This window comes from Oratosquilla oratoria, chromosome 22 (assembly GCF_046742065.1).
Source record: "Oratosquilla oratoria isolate Oo_2021 chromosome 22, ASM4674206v1, whole genome shotgun sequence".
Taxonomy (NCBI): Eukaryota; Metazoa; Arthropoda; class Malacostraca; order Stomatopoda; family Squillidae; genus Oratosquilla; species Oratosquilla oratoria.
The window spans coordinates 57,035,042-57,051,168 of NC_134798.1; the positions used below are offsets into that span (position 1 = coordinate 57,035,042).

General features: G+C 45.1%; 1 protein-coding gene across 3 annotated transcripts in view; it reads left to right on the forward strand.

Moving 5' to 3' along the window:
- Positions 1–16,127, forward strand: part of LOC143037607 (NADPH oxidase 4-like) — a 199,052-nt gene that overhangs the window by 170,434 nt on the left and 12,491 nt on the right. For all 3 annotated transcript variants that reach the window (XM_076206091.1, XM_076206094.1, XM_076206093.1), the window contains 3 exons: positions 10,607–10,704; positions 11,174–11,201; positions 13,260–13,413. In XM_076206091.1, the coding sequence (XP_076062206.1) occupies positions 10,607–10,704; positions 11,174–11,201; positions 13,260–13,413 (280 nt within the window). The remainder of the gene's footprint in view (positions 1–10,606; positions 10,705–11,173; positions 11,202–13,259; positions 13,414–16,127) is intronic.

Genomic DNA, 16,127 nt, shown 5'->3' on the forward strand with positions numbered 1-16,127 from the left:
AGTATTTAGTCATGAATTCCCTTTTGATCTTAGCATGGGCTATGCCGTCATCTAAACTATTTCAAGAGTCGATGCTATCTTATAAGGGAACCTGTATTTCTTGTCATCCTGTAAACCTGTGGTCTTTTTTGAGTGATTCGTCACTCTCTCTTGTCTCAGACGAAGATTCTCTCTTAATTTTATTTACTTCCTTTAATGTCCTGACCACTAAAATACAGTTCCACCCAGCTATATGCAACTTACCCAGAAGAGACTTTCAGTAAGTTGAGTTGGGAAGGGGAACGTTTGAAAAAAAAAACGGGAAATATTTTAATCATCCTAGATTTTCGGGTGACAGTTATTTGATTTCAGAAATAACACAAGACTTGCAAGATGTGCAAGGAAGGTCTTAAAGTAGGATTGAAGAAGGATAAGAGTAAAACCAGAGTAATGTTCAACTCCAAAGTTCAAAGTAAAAAAAATATGACTGGTGGTATGAGTCAAGAAGAAGCTTAGTATGAAAATTAAATAAAAAGACATATCACAATTGGCTGGAAAATGTTTGGTAAATATAGGAGCATCAATTGAGGCTCTCTACCTATATGTCTGAAACGCAGTTTACAATCAGTGTATACTGACAGCTATGATCTGAGTATGCGAGACTTCGAAATTGACAAAGATGATGGAGACAAGGCAAAGACGGTGCAAGGAGGAGAGAGATGAGATCAGTGCTGGGAATAACGCTGAAAGACAGGAGGAGGGTAAGTTGTTAAAGAACAGACTGGAGTGTAAAATATTGTGGAGGCGATAAAAGAGCGGAACTGGAATCGGGTAAGGAAGTTAGCTTTGAAGGAGAATGCGAAATGGAGCTGATTGGTTGCCCCGAGATGGGATATGTAAAAGAAAAACACCAGACAAAAGGTGGATAGACAAGATAAAGTAATTTAGCTGAAGTGGCGTGGCAAAGGTTGGCGTAGTTGTACAGCCTATTGGAATCTTTTGGAGCGGCGCATGTCTTTATTCTGTCTGACATGAAACGATTTATTCAGTCGAGTCACAGGGTTGAGAGGGAGCTAGAGGACACTTGAAGGTTCGACCTGACTACGAGTGCCACTTGAGTGCCGCTCGAGTGCCTCCTCGATGACGATTTTTCCCTGAAACAAAACAGCGTCGCATAAGCGTCACCTCTCCGGCGGACGTGACAGAAAAGGAACCTGCCTCCCACCCCTTGACCCTCTTTCCTGGGGGGAGGGGGCGGTCGCCACTTCTCCCCCACCCCTCCATCCTCCTCCCAGAGTGGATGTGGGGAGTGGTGGAGAGGGAAGTTATCCATCAATACCCATCAACCCATCAATTCACCGTTGTTTAGATGTCTTTGTAATAAAGTCTTGAGTCATTAGGTACTGCATTGATACGGTGGCCTGATGATGGTGGTGGTGGGTTGTTACTCAGATGTCTAGAATCGCATGTCGTTAACCAGAATAAAATATATGAAGTGTGTGACATGGCGGAAAGGCTCATTTTGAATGAAAACCTTCTGACGCTGGCCAGAATAGAATTGAGAAGTGTGACATCAGGTGGAGGAGTTCCGTGCTGCCATGGCGCGTTTGTCTGGATGTCGCTGCTCCTGCATGAAGTTGCCAGGCGGCTTTGTCATGCACTTGTTGAGATGACCCTAGGTCAGTTGGGGGTCACGATCGGGAATGACCTTCTGCAGGTCGGGGGTCCGTCCTTCAGGCCTCTTCTTAAGGACCCGAAGTTCTACTGAACTGAATAGAAGAGTCAGGCGTTAGGAAACCGTAACGACAAAATCCTTTAAAAAAAAAAAAAAAAAAAAAAAAAAATGAAATCAAGTAAAATAATAAAAGACAAAAGTAAAATTGATAGATAAACAAGGAAATGAATAGATTGATAAATCCAGAGATGATTCAGCGCTTTTGAAGACTGAGTCGATGTATATGTTTGGGGGTGGATAATAAAATCATTTGAAGACAGTCTATCACCGTCGTTGAAGAGTAGATATAGAGCAGCGTTTCCAAACCTTTTCCGACCATAGCACCCCCTGTTGTCATGTCTAAGCAGCCCAGCAATCCCATCTTATTATTAGAAGGATAAAAGAAAGCGAAGTATACTGCTTGATGATTTATTTTCTTGATATCTTTAGAACTGAAACAAATTGGCAATATTGTTTGTAGAAGAAATAAGAGCACCCTAGAAAAATAAAATAGCACGGGAAAAGGTCAAATATGCACAACTGGGTAATCAATGATGCATGTATCCATGTGATTTTTGTGCGCATCAATTCCCAGCACCCCATATAATTGATTTCAGCACCCCAGGTTGGGAAACGCTGATCTAGACAGTGTGTGGAGGCGGGTGAAGACGTTTTTCTTAATTGAATCGAGTGGTTTGGCGACAGTCATAAGATTCGTACAAGTTCTGTCACCCTACGTAATAATAATAATAATAATAATAGTTTTATTAGTAACTGAATCAATATAGATAATGAAAAGAACACACAGTTCGAAATAACAATTACAAATGCCGAAACTACAATTGTTCGAAAGAGGATGCCGTTCCATGTCAGAGATAGAACGACCGGGCCAACGATTGGCACTGCGGGCCAAATGACGTCATCCTGCGGCTCCGACGGGTAGTAAGTACTTCGGGTTAGTTGGCACAGCGGGCCAACGCTCTGTGAGTAAGCGGAAGGAGCGACAGAGAGCTGTCATGCGTGGCTGGCTCCGAAGAAGCTTCCGCGAAATGACCCGCTCACGACCTCTGGACCGCAGCGTCTGTGGGATGAAAACAAATCTCTTAGACCAGCGGTTCCCAAACTTTTTTTTTTTTTTTTTTTTTTTCTTTTTTTTTTCCAGTTTGTTACCTAATACAATATGCCACCTTAAGCATGTTACCCCTTTCACAAAATGTTGTCAGCATTGATATATGTGGCTAAATTAAAACACTAGAGATATTTCCGTTTATTTATTGTCTTTGGACGTTGTGCATCTCTAATGACTATTGGCAGAGATGTCGAGATCATCAGTGGGATGGATGGAGTTGCATGTTTGAAGCTAATTGAGGAATTCTTGGCTTCAAGATTTTCAAAATTCTTAACTTTTTTTTTCTGTCACCCCTCCATTAACCCCCCAAATTTTGTTATATTACCCCCAGGGGGTAATTTAACCCCAGGGGGGTAGTTTACCTTCATGGGCTAATTTAACCCCCATTTTGGGAAACACTGTCTTAGACGATCCAACCCATCCATCACCCCCACTGAACCTCTCCCACCCCCAAGCCACCCCTCTCCCTTTGTGGATAGATCAGATCCATATGGATACTCAGGTGGACTTGATGGATGAGAACGAGTGGATGCGTAGTGCATACAGTTGTGGAATATGTTGAAGACGACATAGAAAGTGGACGAAACTTGTGGCAAGACGGAAGAGGACGGAGACAATGTGGAGGAGGATGTGGATAGGTGGAGGGGGGTATAAAGAAAGATTGGGGAATGGGAAGGGATACATAGGGTAGTAGAGACTGTAGGACGAACAGTCTAGGACTGGGGTTCTCAGACTACAGTCTTATGCTTTGCTGTTTCAAAGTCTATTTGAGATCACTTTATCCCTGAATAAAATCGCTAATCATCCACTAACTACCACTAGTTTTGGGCTGATGGTCCCACGTGTAAGACTGAGTGATTCCTTAGTGGTTCAATAGACCGATGGTCTAGGAGGTTCGGCCTGATGGGAATAGACTGCAATAGACGACATGATTCTTGTGATGTGAGAGACACGTGGTTATGTAACATTTGATCTCGTAGTGGACAGCGTTATCGCGGGTTCATACCAACACACTTTGAGCCCTTGAAGAGGACGTGGCGAAGCGAGGGGCACTCGTTCCTCTTCCTCCTCCTACTCTTCTTCCTCCTCCTCCTCCTCCCATAGTGGCGCAGGTGCGACCTAAGCAGCATTGCTCACAAAGTCGACGGTTAGATATCCTCACAATATCTGTTACTCACGAGAATGAATCAGCTCGGCCTTGTGTTGCAGAACAAGTGACGATCAGGGAAGAGGGGAGTGGGGGAGGGTGAGCTCCCCCTCCCCCATCTCCCACAGAGGATCTCCCACAGCTGAATAAAATCGCCTGACGGCAATTAGAATAAAAAAATTAATTCGTGAAATTAAGTCGAAAGTTTACAGTTGTCCTCCAGGTCTAAGACAGTCTCTGTCTTCGCTCTTCTCGGGAACCCGCGATCCCATGTGAGACGGCACCGGTCCTCAAGCCTTCACGTGGACTATCCAGAGAAGAAATGCCGCTCTCTTGTATGTGTTCTGTAACTGTCGGGCTGTTTCAGCGTCATCGGCTGGTCTGAGGAGGAGACCAGACGTCGGTTGCCTCTGAAAGAGAGACAGGGCTCATGAGGCCGGTCTCGAGACCGAATGCCATCCCTCGGGGCTGCACTTTTGGAGGCGGGGGGCATAGGTTGGGGGGTAAGGTGATGATGGGCTTTAAAGACGAGTAACGGGGAGTAGAGATCCCCTTCCCCCTCTCCCCCTCCCCCACATCCTCTCTCCTCCTCCTCCACATCCCTCTCCCCTTCCCCCACATCCCCTCTTCCCTCCCCCCACATCCCCTCTCTCCCCCTCCCCCACATCCACTCTCTCCCCCTCCCCCCCTCCCCAACATCCTCCCTTTCCCTTTCCCCTCCCCCACATCCCCTTTCCCCCTCCCCCCGCATCCCCTCTCCCCTACCCCACATCTCTCCCCTTCCCCCACACTCACCCCCAACATTCCCCTCCCCCTCCCCCACATCCCCTCTCCCCCTCCCCAACATCCCCTTTCCCCTCCCCCACATCCCCTCTCCCCCTCCCCCACATCCCCTCTCCCCCTCCCCCAACATCCCCTCCCACCACATCTCCTCTCCCCCGACATCTCCTCTCCCCCTCCCCTATATCCCCTCTCCCCCTTCCCCCCTGTTTCTCAGGCGTTTAAACAACCAAGGAGCCGCCAGGGCCATGCAGCTTGGACCAGCCAAATAATGTTTCCTGTTTGGATGGTCACGCAATTTGCTGGAGTTCTGTAATTAGCTTTGCGTTATGGGAAATAAAAAATATTTTGTGTGCGGTGCGTGTCTTTTGACTTAATTCCTGAAGTACTGTGACGTCATCCAAGCTCATCAGTTGTTAGCCAGAATCCAAGCTGTAAGGTGCGCCAATGTTGCAGTGCAACAGGTTGTTGTTGTTGCAGTTGTTGTATTTTAACTTGATTATTTTGTAGAGAGAAAGAGAATAGGAATATAGGTTGTTTAGAATGAAACTATCTTTCTCTCTTTGTGTGTGTGTGCGTGCGTAAGTGAATCACCATGGTCTTGGATCACGTGTTGGACTCGTGATCGACAGCTGTTTCCCTACCTAAAGAGAGCTTAGAGCTCATATATGACCGATCTATGGGTAATGTTGTGACCTTACACGCACACACACACACACTCAACTTCCCGCCCACGAGTTGGAGTAATGACTCGCAGCGCAGCGATATTATGAAATTATTTCAGCCCTGGGTAGGATTCGAACCCGGACCTCCGTAGTGGCGGCCGGGAACTCTAACCACAGCGCCACGAGTCGTGTGTGCAATCACACAAAGCCATTCCCCCTCATTCGTTGCCCACCTAGCAAAGGTTATCGTTCAATTACCGTCACTCACCGCCCGCTTACCACCACTCGCTACCCGGTTACCGACGGTTACCGTCCAGTTACCGCAAGCCGGTGGCAAGTTACCGTCAGTTACCTCCGGTTTCTGCTGCCGCAGAAGTTTGCAGGTGTGGAGGGGGAGGGGGAGAGGGAGAGGGGGACGAGGAGGAGATCCTCCAGTTGGAGGAGGACCTCGAGATGGTCCTCAAGAGTCTTTGTCTGCAAAGAACAACTCGGCCCTTCAGCGTGGAGGTCGGCCTTCCCGTGGCTGAATGGAATCGCCTGGCGGGAACCAGAAAAAAATGTTTAAAGAGAGACGTCATAGCGCAAGGGTTGGCATCTTCGATACTGAGCCGCAACACACACATATATATATATATGTGTGTGTGTGTGTGTGTGTCTCGAAAATTAGATTTCTTTCTTAAATAGACTAAAATCGTCTTGCACTATCCAGAATAGAATATCTCAAGTACGGCAACTGCAGATCAATAAGTCCTTCACTAGAGTGTGGCACAGGAGCCGCCAGGCGATTTTATTACGCGAATTCGGAGCTGACCTTAACCTGACCTGAGTGATCTTGACTGATCGAGACACGATGGCATGGCTTGGCTTGGCGTCGGCGCCAGAAGGAAACGGAACAGAAGCCAACCGCGCCAGTGGCGCCACCTATCATGGTGGTAAAGATGTAAGAGAGAGAGAGAGAGAGATGCATAAACATGTACAACAAGTTGAATGGAATTATGATCCTGGTCAATAACATAAAACGAATTTAAAGCAACGTTTGATAAGTGGAGGGAAAGAGACGTGACCTCAGAAGCACAGTTTCAATCCTGTGTAGTACAAATACACACACGCGCGCGCACACACACACACACACACATTACATGAATTTGAGGATAGGTATGGTAGATTGGAGAGTAGGAGACGGGACCCTACGAGTGTTGCTCCTTTCCTGTAAATGCAGTAAGGTAAAACAAACACACACACACGCACACGCACAGAGAGAGAAAATGAGCAGAGATCAGATTGTTCTCTTTCCTGCAGATAAAACGTACAAAGATTAAAATCATTTCGCTTGCTAACATTGAAAGAAAAAAGAGAAATATCCCATAAAAGAGAAGAGAGAAAACTGCCATGGTCTGGGGCAGAAGAGAGGCAAGAAAGCTTAGGAACAAAAAATAAAATAAATAAATGAATAGAAAGTCAAAACGAAGTCAAGGAACTCGAGGAAGCTTCAAGTCGAAATAGCCTGAGCTAAAATCACCGGATATTTCTAAAACATGAAGACAGGATCTTATGCTTTGCTATTTCTTGTGTGTTACAATTACATACACCCAACGAAGTAAATGCACACACGCACGCACACACACGTACGCACACCTCGTGGCGCTGTGGTTAGAGTTCTCGCCTGCCACTACGGCCGTCCGGGTTCGACTCTCGCCCAGAACTCAAATAATTTCAGTATCGCTGCGCTGTGGGGTGTTACTCCAACTCTCGTGGGCGGGGAGTTGGGTGTGTGTTTGCGTGTAAGGTCACAGCATTACCCATAGACCAGTCATACGAGCTCTGAGCTCTCTTCCGGGAGGGAAACAGCTGTCGATCACGAGTCCAACATGTGATCCAAGACCATGGTGAATGGTGGTGAATCGCACATACACGCATACACACATACACACACACGCAGCGCGCGAGCATGAGAGAGAGAGAGAGAAAGAGAGGGAGGACACTGACACAAAACCGTATTGTTCAAAGATAATTGTAAGAATTAGCGACGAGGAGCAAGAGGGGTGAGTAACTGGTAGTGGAGGGTGAGAGGGAGGGCCTGTGGAGGAAGCGAAGGAGGAGGAGGAGGAGAGAGGGTAGAGTGAGGGGACTTCATGGAGGTACTAATGAAAGCCGGAAGAGGGGGAATGTGGTAGAGGAAGAGGAAGGAAATTTTAGGAAGAAAAGTGTAGTATGTCTATGAACCCATGAAGACTTGGGGTTGCCTGTTAGGATTTTTTTTTTTTTTTTGGGGGGGGGGTCACGGGAAATGGTTTTATTCGTTATAAAAACAAAGAAACTATAAACAAACTATGGTTATCTTTTCTATAATTCTAGTTAGTATATCATCTTTTACCTTACAAAACCAGTTCATTTAATATTATTATTATTTTGTTTGATCATTCAGACGTCGTTGTACGAATTTGATCGATTCCTCGGATGTGGACGGTGATGTAATTAGCGAACTTTATTTTGACGGTGATGTAATTAAATCGCGAACTTTATTTTGGCGTCCAGTGTCGGGGCTAGTGCAAGCTAAGCGTTGAATTTATTCAGCTGATGGGACCTTGTGGAGAATGAGTGAGTGAGTGAGTGGGCCCGATATCAGAGGTTAGAACGTCAACATATCATGTAGAACTAACTGAAATAACCTTTTACATACATACATATATATATATATATATATATATATATATTATATATATATATATACACATATATACACTAGCTGTAGTAATAGCTTCCTTAACTTCATCCTCCTCCTCCTCCTCTTTCTCCTCATTTTCCCCTCCTCTTTTTCTCTTTCTCCTCCTCCTCATCCTCTCTTCTCTTCCCTCTCACCTTCCTCCTTCTCGCCCTTCTCCTCGCTGTCCTCAGTCCTCTTGTCCTTCGTTCTTCTTCTTCCTCCTCCTCCTCTCTCTTTTCTTCCATCTCATTTTCCTCCTCCTCAGTCCTCTTTGTCCCCCGTTCCTCTTCCTCCTCCTCCTCTTTCTTCTCTATTCTCTTCCCTCTCATTTTCCTCCTCCTCCTCAGTCCGGTCTCATGACGACCACTGGCCATGCACTTGACCAACTATAGAGCGAGAAGGGTCATGACACCGCTGTGGCGCCAGATTCAATGATTCGGTTGGCGGCGCCAGCTGCTTTCTCTTTGGGTGGCGCCAGCCTTGGTCCGCCGCACGTGCGTCCCTTTCTGTCTTCTATGTCGTCTTTGGCAGACACTATCATAGACTTTAGTTATGGAAAACAAACACCAACACAGGCAATTTTATTCAGTTGGGATCTCATTCAGACCTCCTTCTCAGTCCTATTTCTCCTCCGTTCCTCTTCCTCCTCTCTATTCTCTTCCCTCTCATTTTCCTCCTCCTCAGTCCTCTTTGTCCTCCGTTCCTCTTCCTCCTCCTCCTCTCTTCTTTCATTTCTCTTACTCCCTTCTCCTTCTCCTCTTCCTCCCCTCCCCTCCCCTCAGGTGTGAATAGGATAGTTTGCATGAATTATACCATACTATCAAAAGGTTCATTCAAGCGAGACAAGACTATAGACCCTTCCGATGCCAAACGGGTACCACGGAAATGAATGAAATCTAATGGCGGCAGCAAGAATTAAAGAAGAGAGATGTTAGCGTCAAGGGAAAGGGACTTCCTGAAGGGAATGTTAGGGCTCAAGACAGGCGCGGATACAAGGGGGGGGGGCAAGGGCCCCCCCAACGCCCCGAGTATGGTACACTCATCTCGAGTTTGATTCTCCTTGGATAAACACTTTTTAGAGCGAATTTATTATTTTAATTACGAGCAAAACAGACTTAGGTTTCTGGACTAATCTCCAAGCCAACAGCATCATTCTTGGGGTTAGAATATCGGCGTATTTCAAGTATCGGTTATCGATCCCACCCCCAAAAAAAAAAAAAAAAAAAAAAAAAACATTCCTGGATCCGCGCCTGTTTCAAGACCTTTCCTCGCGCGAAACTTTCCTTCATGGACGACAAAAGGGACAATGCAAAACACCCGACGGCAGTTGGTAGCCCTGGTCCCTTCACTCTTAGGTACAACGGGAACGAATGCCCATATTAGGAGCTGTGGGAGGAGACGTATTATATCTCTGGGTCGTACGTTTATGAGTCTTTTATGACTCTTACGTATCGTAAATGTCTGAGGCAAAGGCGTACGCGGTTGTTGCAGCGTTGGACAAGGCGCCGGCCGGCCGGCCGGCCACAACCCGTAATTGGTACCAATGATTCATCCTCATCATCATCATGATCCTCCTCCTCTTCATCATCCTCATCTTTCTAAAGAAAATATCAACAGTTCATTGTGACGAGTTTGTCATTTGTAGCCTGTTGTTCTTGCCCCATATAAGGCACTTATGGTGGGGATGGGTTTGCTAGCTGTAAAGGGTTTTGCAAATGAAACACGTCGAGCTAGGACCAGGGTGAGTCTCCGGTGGGCTTTTCGTGTGGGCGCCTGGAACATTCTCTCCCTCTCTCAGGACGATTGAACACCCTTTTAATCGGAGCTCAGGAAGATTAGAATGGATATAGTGGCTCTCTGTAAGGTGAGGAGACCATTCAGTGGTGAGATTAATGGTGAGGGTTACACCTATTCCTGGTCGGGCCCAAGGGAAGGGGCCGCCTCAATGGATTGGCTGTAGGCATATCTAGCTCACTACATCACGCAAAAATTAACGCAGCCCGAAGGGATTTCTCCCCGTCTTCTCCTTTTATGCATGGGACGGATAGGGGGGGGTCGCCGATTTAATGAAGCGGCCTTGCTGTGGATGTGCTGTGACTTGCGACACTGCCTCTGACCCAGGGCAGTGGACAAGGTGCAGGGATGACCCGTCATCCAGGAGGTGCTAAGATGGGAGGGAGGGTGGAGGGGAGTGGAGTGTATTTAGGGATGGAATGGGTGGGAATGATTTTATGCCTTTTTTCCTTTTTGGCTACCTCCCTTGTAAGGGGGAAAAAGCCTTGGTATATGTATGTATGTACATCACGCAGATATTAAAGTCGACGACTTTCCCCGTTTCATATCAAGATAAAAAAAATCTAGTTGTCTTTATTCACATACTAATTTATTTAGCTATTTACCTATCATATTTTGTGAGTTTTATTACTCATTTAAGGATGTATTTGCTTACTTGTTCATTAACTGCTCACTCAATTATTTTCTTTTGCAGTTGTACACACGGCGTCGCATATGGCCAACGCCTATAACTTTTCCCGCCATTTTTCCCACCGATATCCCGCGCTGAACATGTTGAGGAGCCCAGGACAGGTAAGAAATTGTTTCTCTCTCTCTCCCTCTCTCTCTCTCTCTCTCTCTCTCTCTCTCTCTCTCTCTCTCTCTCTCTCTCTCTCTCTCTCTCTCTCTCTCTCTCTCTCTCCCATCTCTCTCTCTCTATCCCTCTCTACTTCTCTTTCTCATCTGTCCCTTCTTCCCAATGTCCTAAATATATCCACAGACTTGGCACTTGCTTCCCTTCAATTACTTTCATATTGCAATAATCATGCATACCTTGAAAAAATAAATATAAATTTTGGGACTGGGTTACGAAGGGTGAAAAAGGGTGCTTGTTGATATAAAATTCAAAAGAAAAAACTCCATCCACTAACATAATAACGATGGTGATAAGATCTAAAGGTGTAGTAAACATCACTACACTACATTCTGATTATATTTGCAGACACTGTGCATAATATTTATCGTATAGTTTTCCCTCAATCCTCTTGTTCTCTTCTTTCAGAATCCGCTCTGGATGATGCTGAGTTCGGGTAAGTGTCCTTACTCCAAACCTCAGACTCCCACACTCCCACTCCGCGCGGTGGACTAGGGAGGGTGAGGGAGAGGGAGAGGAAGGAAACGGCAACGACAGTGACTACGAAAAATTAAGTTATTTCTGTTGGAAGTAATAAAGTTTTGAAATTTCCAATACCTGATGCAAAAGCGCATTCGGAAAATATAACTGATAGCGATTCATGTGTACCGATTTTTTCTAGATTTTAGATAATTACGTTCCTAATATTGGAAGCTTCAGATTCTTAATTGTTAGATGGATTTTTTTCTCCGTGGCTGTGCTTAATGCATCTTTAAAGTACGTTAACTCCTAGAAGCTGAATGAAATATAGATGCTTTTCTCAATTATTACCATTATTGTTATCATTATCATTGTTATTATCATTATTATAATTATTATCATTATTATTATAGTTATTATTATTATTATTATAGGCTTCCATAAACCACTAAAGCTGCTCCTTTCAAATAAGCTTTCACATTTTTAACACTAGAGCGAACTTACCATTTGTTTCCTGATTGTAAATTAAGATTATTTTCTGCTGTTGGGTGTGAGCATAACCTTTTTTGTAACATAATACCCGTTATATTTCTGATTTATTTATAGTGAAGGGTTGTTAGTAAAAGAAAATAATAGCTACCCCTTTCTTGTTTAGTCTTCTGTATTAAAACGTTTTTTGTTACGCTTTTATATGACTGACTTTAAAATTAGACAAAATGGGCTTTACCTTGTGATTTCTTAAATTCCATTGCATTTTGTCTAGTGTAAACATCGTACACTAATAACTCTAATTCAACCCAAAAAAATCTGATTAGTTTTTTCTGCTGCTATGTTAGATGGATGTCCAACAACAAAAAGTATAACTAAATCCCTTTTATAATTTTGCCAATAGGAGACATTCATTTATGATTGTTACATGATTGTATATAAGATTCTACAGATACAGACTAAAAATATCGCGTAACGAGCGTTAATATTGCTGTACTGTTAATTAGTTCTAAACGGTAATGATAACATATAGATATTCAGGACAACACTATAATTTCTCCCGAACTTGTTTGGACAAAATAAGGTGGAAGTCGCAAAATATAATTTTCCTCCATTTAGCAGAATAAATACCGGATCTAAACTAATTCACATTGTACTGTATGGCTAAAGAGCATTTAAACCCTCTCGTATCAAATTAATTTATTTTGTTGATATGTGTGTAAGGGTCGTTTTTACGTATTATACGAAGTGCCCTGGCATCTTTGGGAAAGGTGACTGACGGGGTAATTGCAGTAAGCTTCCCCAGTGCTGTCTGTCAGACAAGTAAAAGCTAGTAAACATTGCTATTATTATTATTGTTGTTGTTGAATGCGAATTATTATTATTATTATCATTATTGTTATTACTATTATCATTATTGTTGATATTGTTATTATTATTATCATTATCATCATTATTATTATTTTCATTATCATCATTATTATTATTATTATCATTATTATTATGACCACATCCAACCCCTCAATACACAAATGCCAAAATATCTTTGGTTGTAGTGACAGCCCCTCTGCTTAATGTAATCACATTAATGAATGCTTTTTGGCATCCATAATGATAACATGACCAAGAAACTGTATTTTGTGTAGATATGAAAATACAGAAGTCAAAAAAAGGGTTCAAACTTATGCTGTTGGTTTTATTTTTATTATTATTTTTATTTATATATATATTTTTTTAAATGAGGGGGCATTTTAAATGTCTGATGGCGACGTGATTCAAATATTTACCTGCTTTGAAAAAAATAATAGCTTCATGGTGCCGCCAGCCGATTTTATTCACCGAGGGGAACCCATTTAAACGTTAAAATTTGTTTGTCATGTTTACTGCTAAACGATTTCATTCAGCTTAGAAAAAAAATTAAATGTATACCGTATGCCGTCAGGTGGTCTTGGATTCACCATTTCATCTACATATTTTTGTTTGTCTATTTTTATTTTTTTTTTTTCTTTGTTTACAAGAAATTGTTTATTCGTTCTCCTGATTTCAGTGCCTGGTATAACGGGCGTTCTCATGCTGTTAATCTTGGTCACCATCTTCACGACGTCGCTGAGGTGCACGCGCATGCGCAACTACGACGCCTTCTGGTACACGCATCACCTCAGCCTCATCTTCTTGCTCCTCCTTGCCGTCCATCCCCTCAGGTTAGTTCAGGGGTGAGAGAGAGAGGGGGCAAAAGAAAGGGGAGCGTTACTTGGGCTAGGTGAGACGTAGGTAGAGAGAACGACGAGCAGTTTCGTTTGTAATATTTATTGTAGTGTTAAGTGTGAGCGTCGGTCTAAGGACGCTGAGGAATTGACCTGGAGCCTGGACGTGCTGCAGTCGAGTACAGAGAACAACTGGTCATGGGCCTTTTTTTCCCCGTTGCCCTTTGTACACACCACGATAACCACGTGACATGGAACGCGCGTCATGTCGCCCACAAGGGCAGACCAGACGCTCCTTTGACAGTGCGACCCTCTTGACCCGACCTAACCTAATCAAGTGCAATTATGTAATTACGCACCACGGGTCATTACCCGCGCCGGTATATATGTATATATATATGTATATATATATATATATATATATATATATATATATATATCGGCTCCTGCAGCATGTAAAATCAGTTCAGCCTTACCTTACAATAAAGGAGACAAACTCACCAAAACTTCTCGCTACAAATTCATCATGGCGGTTGCCAGGGCGTTAATAAACTTCTGTATGTTCCCCTTCGTTATGGAAGGAGGGGTGACCAGGTAGGGAGTGGGGGAATGCCTGGGCTGGGGGTATGGGGCTGACTCCTGGCGGTCTGGTGGTGGGGCAGGGGCACTTGCGCAGCCGTGTGGCGGGGAATGGCAATAAAGGTACCTCCGCTGACACCAGAGGCGGTGGAAGAGCAAGGATGACTTAAGGCTGGAGACTCCAATGCCGTGGATCTCAGAACTGGTTGTGTGTCGGATGCTAGGGGTAGGAGGGAGGTGAGTGGCCTTCACCAGGACCCGCTTCAGCACACTGCAGATACCGCTACAGGCCTTGGGGGACTTGGGAGTAACTTCTACCGCGTTCCTGTGCCGCTGGAAGCGTTCCAGTGAAGAGCGCTGTATATGGCACACTTGGCCTGGGAGCAACAACGCAATTGATGGTGCCCCAATTGTTGGCACTGGCAGCGGTGAAGCGGCTCCTAGGGGAGGTGAGGGGGATTAGCTTGAACTTGCCCCAAATCCCCAAGTTTCTGTTTGCAGGAAGAGTGTCCTGCATTTCCAATATGACATGGTTTAGTTCCTTCTGGCAGAGACCTCTTCTGGTGGCGGTAATTTCCGGGTGCTGATGAGGGAGACGTCCTTCTCATTGAGAACACGGACGCTCTTCAGATAGTCAGGTCTCCCAGTTGTGGGGAATCAACACTAGTTCCTTTTGCAGGTTGGGCCGGACGGTGAATCTGGCCTTCCTATTCTTCTGGTTGATGGCCATGACAACCTCGTAGACGTTGTTGAAACCGGTGTTGCTCGGCACCTTGAATTTCTCAAGCGGTTCTGGTGCCTGCAGGAAGCTCATAGAGGGTGTGGCAGGAGAATGGGAGGGGCCACAGGAACCGAGGTGGGTTTGGAAGTTGTAGGACCTGGAGGGGGGGGAGGTGGAGGTTCTGGGGAATACAGCGTTTTGGGTGCTCTCGATGATGGTCGCACGGTCCATGGGGTTAGGGTTGGAACAGGGGTGGCCGGTGACGGTAGAGCCTCGATGTGATCCGTGATCGGGAGAAAAGCGTGGACCACAGTGGCCTCTTTGGGAGGGATGGCCTTCTTCGCCTGTCAGGGAGGCTCCTCCGAGTCTCTCCCCTGAGACGGTGTCCTCAGCTGTTAGCCTCCAGGAGGAACATCCTTTGTGATCATGGTGGTGCGTGGCGCTTCAAGCGACCAGCGTAGACGTCAACAGTGGATGAGAGACGGGAGTGATGTATGGACACGGGCTGTGTTGGTTGGGCGGAGGAGAGTGATCCGTGTCTGAGGCAACTGGCCACTGTGTTCGATGGTCGAGAGCCGACACTCGCGACCTTACCGTCGCACACGGGCACGTTCAGGTCACCAAACACTCACTGTAGAACGCTATGGCCTCACTGCTAAAGACAAAAGTCACAAGCCCTCGAGGGGCACACACACAGTGGTGCTCAAGGTCGCCACTTCAAAATTGCCTGTGTTCAACTTGCACAGGGTGTTGACAAGAACAGACTATGGGCGCTACGGGACGAAGCACACACACGCACAAGCATACGCACCCACACAACCACTCAGTTTCGCGTCTGTTGGTCAACTGAAGGGTAAACGTAAGTTTGCCAACAGAGAGTACAGCAACATCACATAAAGTAATTTGTCACCAAATAGGTGTTGGCTGTAAACTTTGTGTAGTACCCTCACTAATGTAGAAACAATGGTAGCTGAAAGAGTTAAGGGAAAGGGAGCAGTTGTCGGCTTTCTATGTGTGAAGTGTAAGAAACACAGTTGAAGCTGATAGATATTATTAAGCCCAGTCTGGAGACTGAGAATCAGCCCCTGGATGATGCACTTTCTGATAGAGGTGAGGAGGTTGACAAGTTTTGAAAATGGGAAGCTTTGCAGTCCATCTTGCAGGACCACAACACATAGGTACTTGTCAACACAAAATCGATTTTGTGATTGATCTGAGGCAGAAATGATGGCCGTGGCTGGTTTCATGAAAGTCTCAGGTCTCCAGCAAGGGAGATCTGGTGAAAATATTTAATCAATTGATTGATCATTACAGGGTTTAGCTCTTTAGGCGAGATATACTTAGGGTGGAGAAATGATGGACATTTTGTAAGTTAAATCCCCCAGTCCGGTGGAATCACCACTGTTAAGAA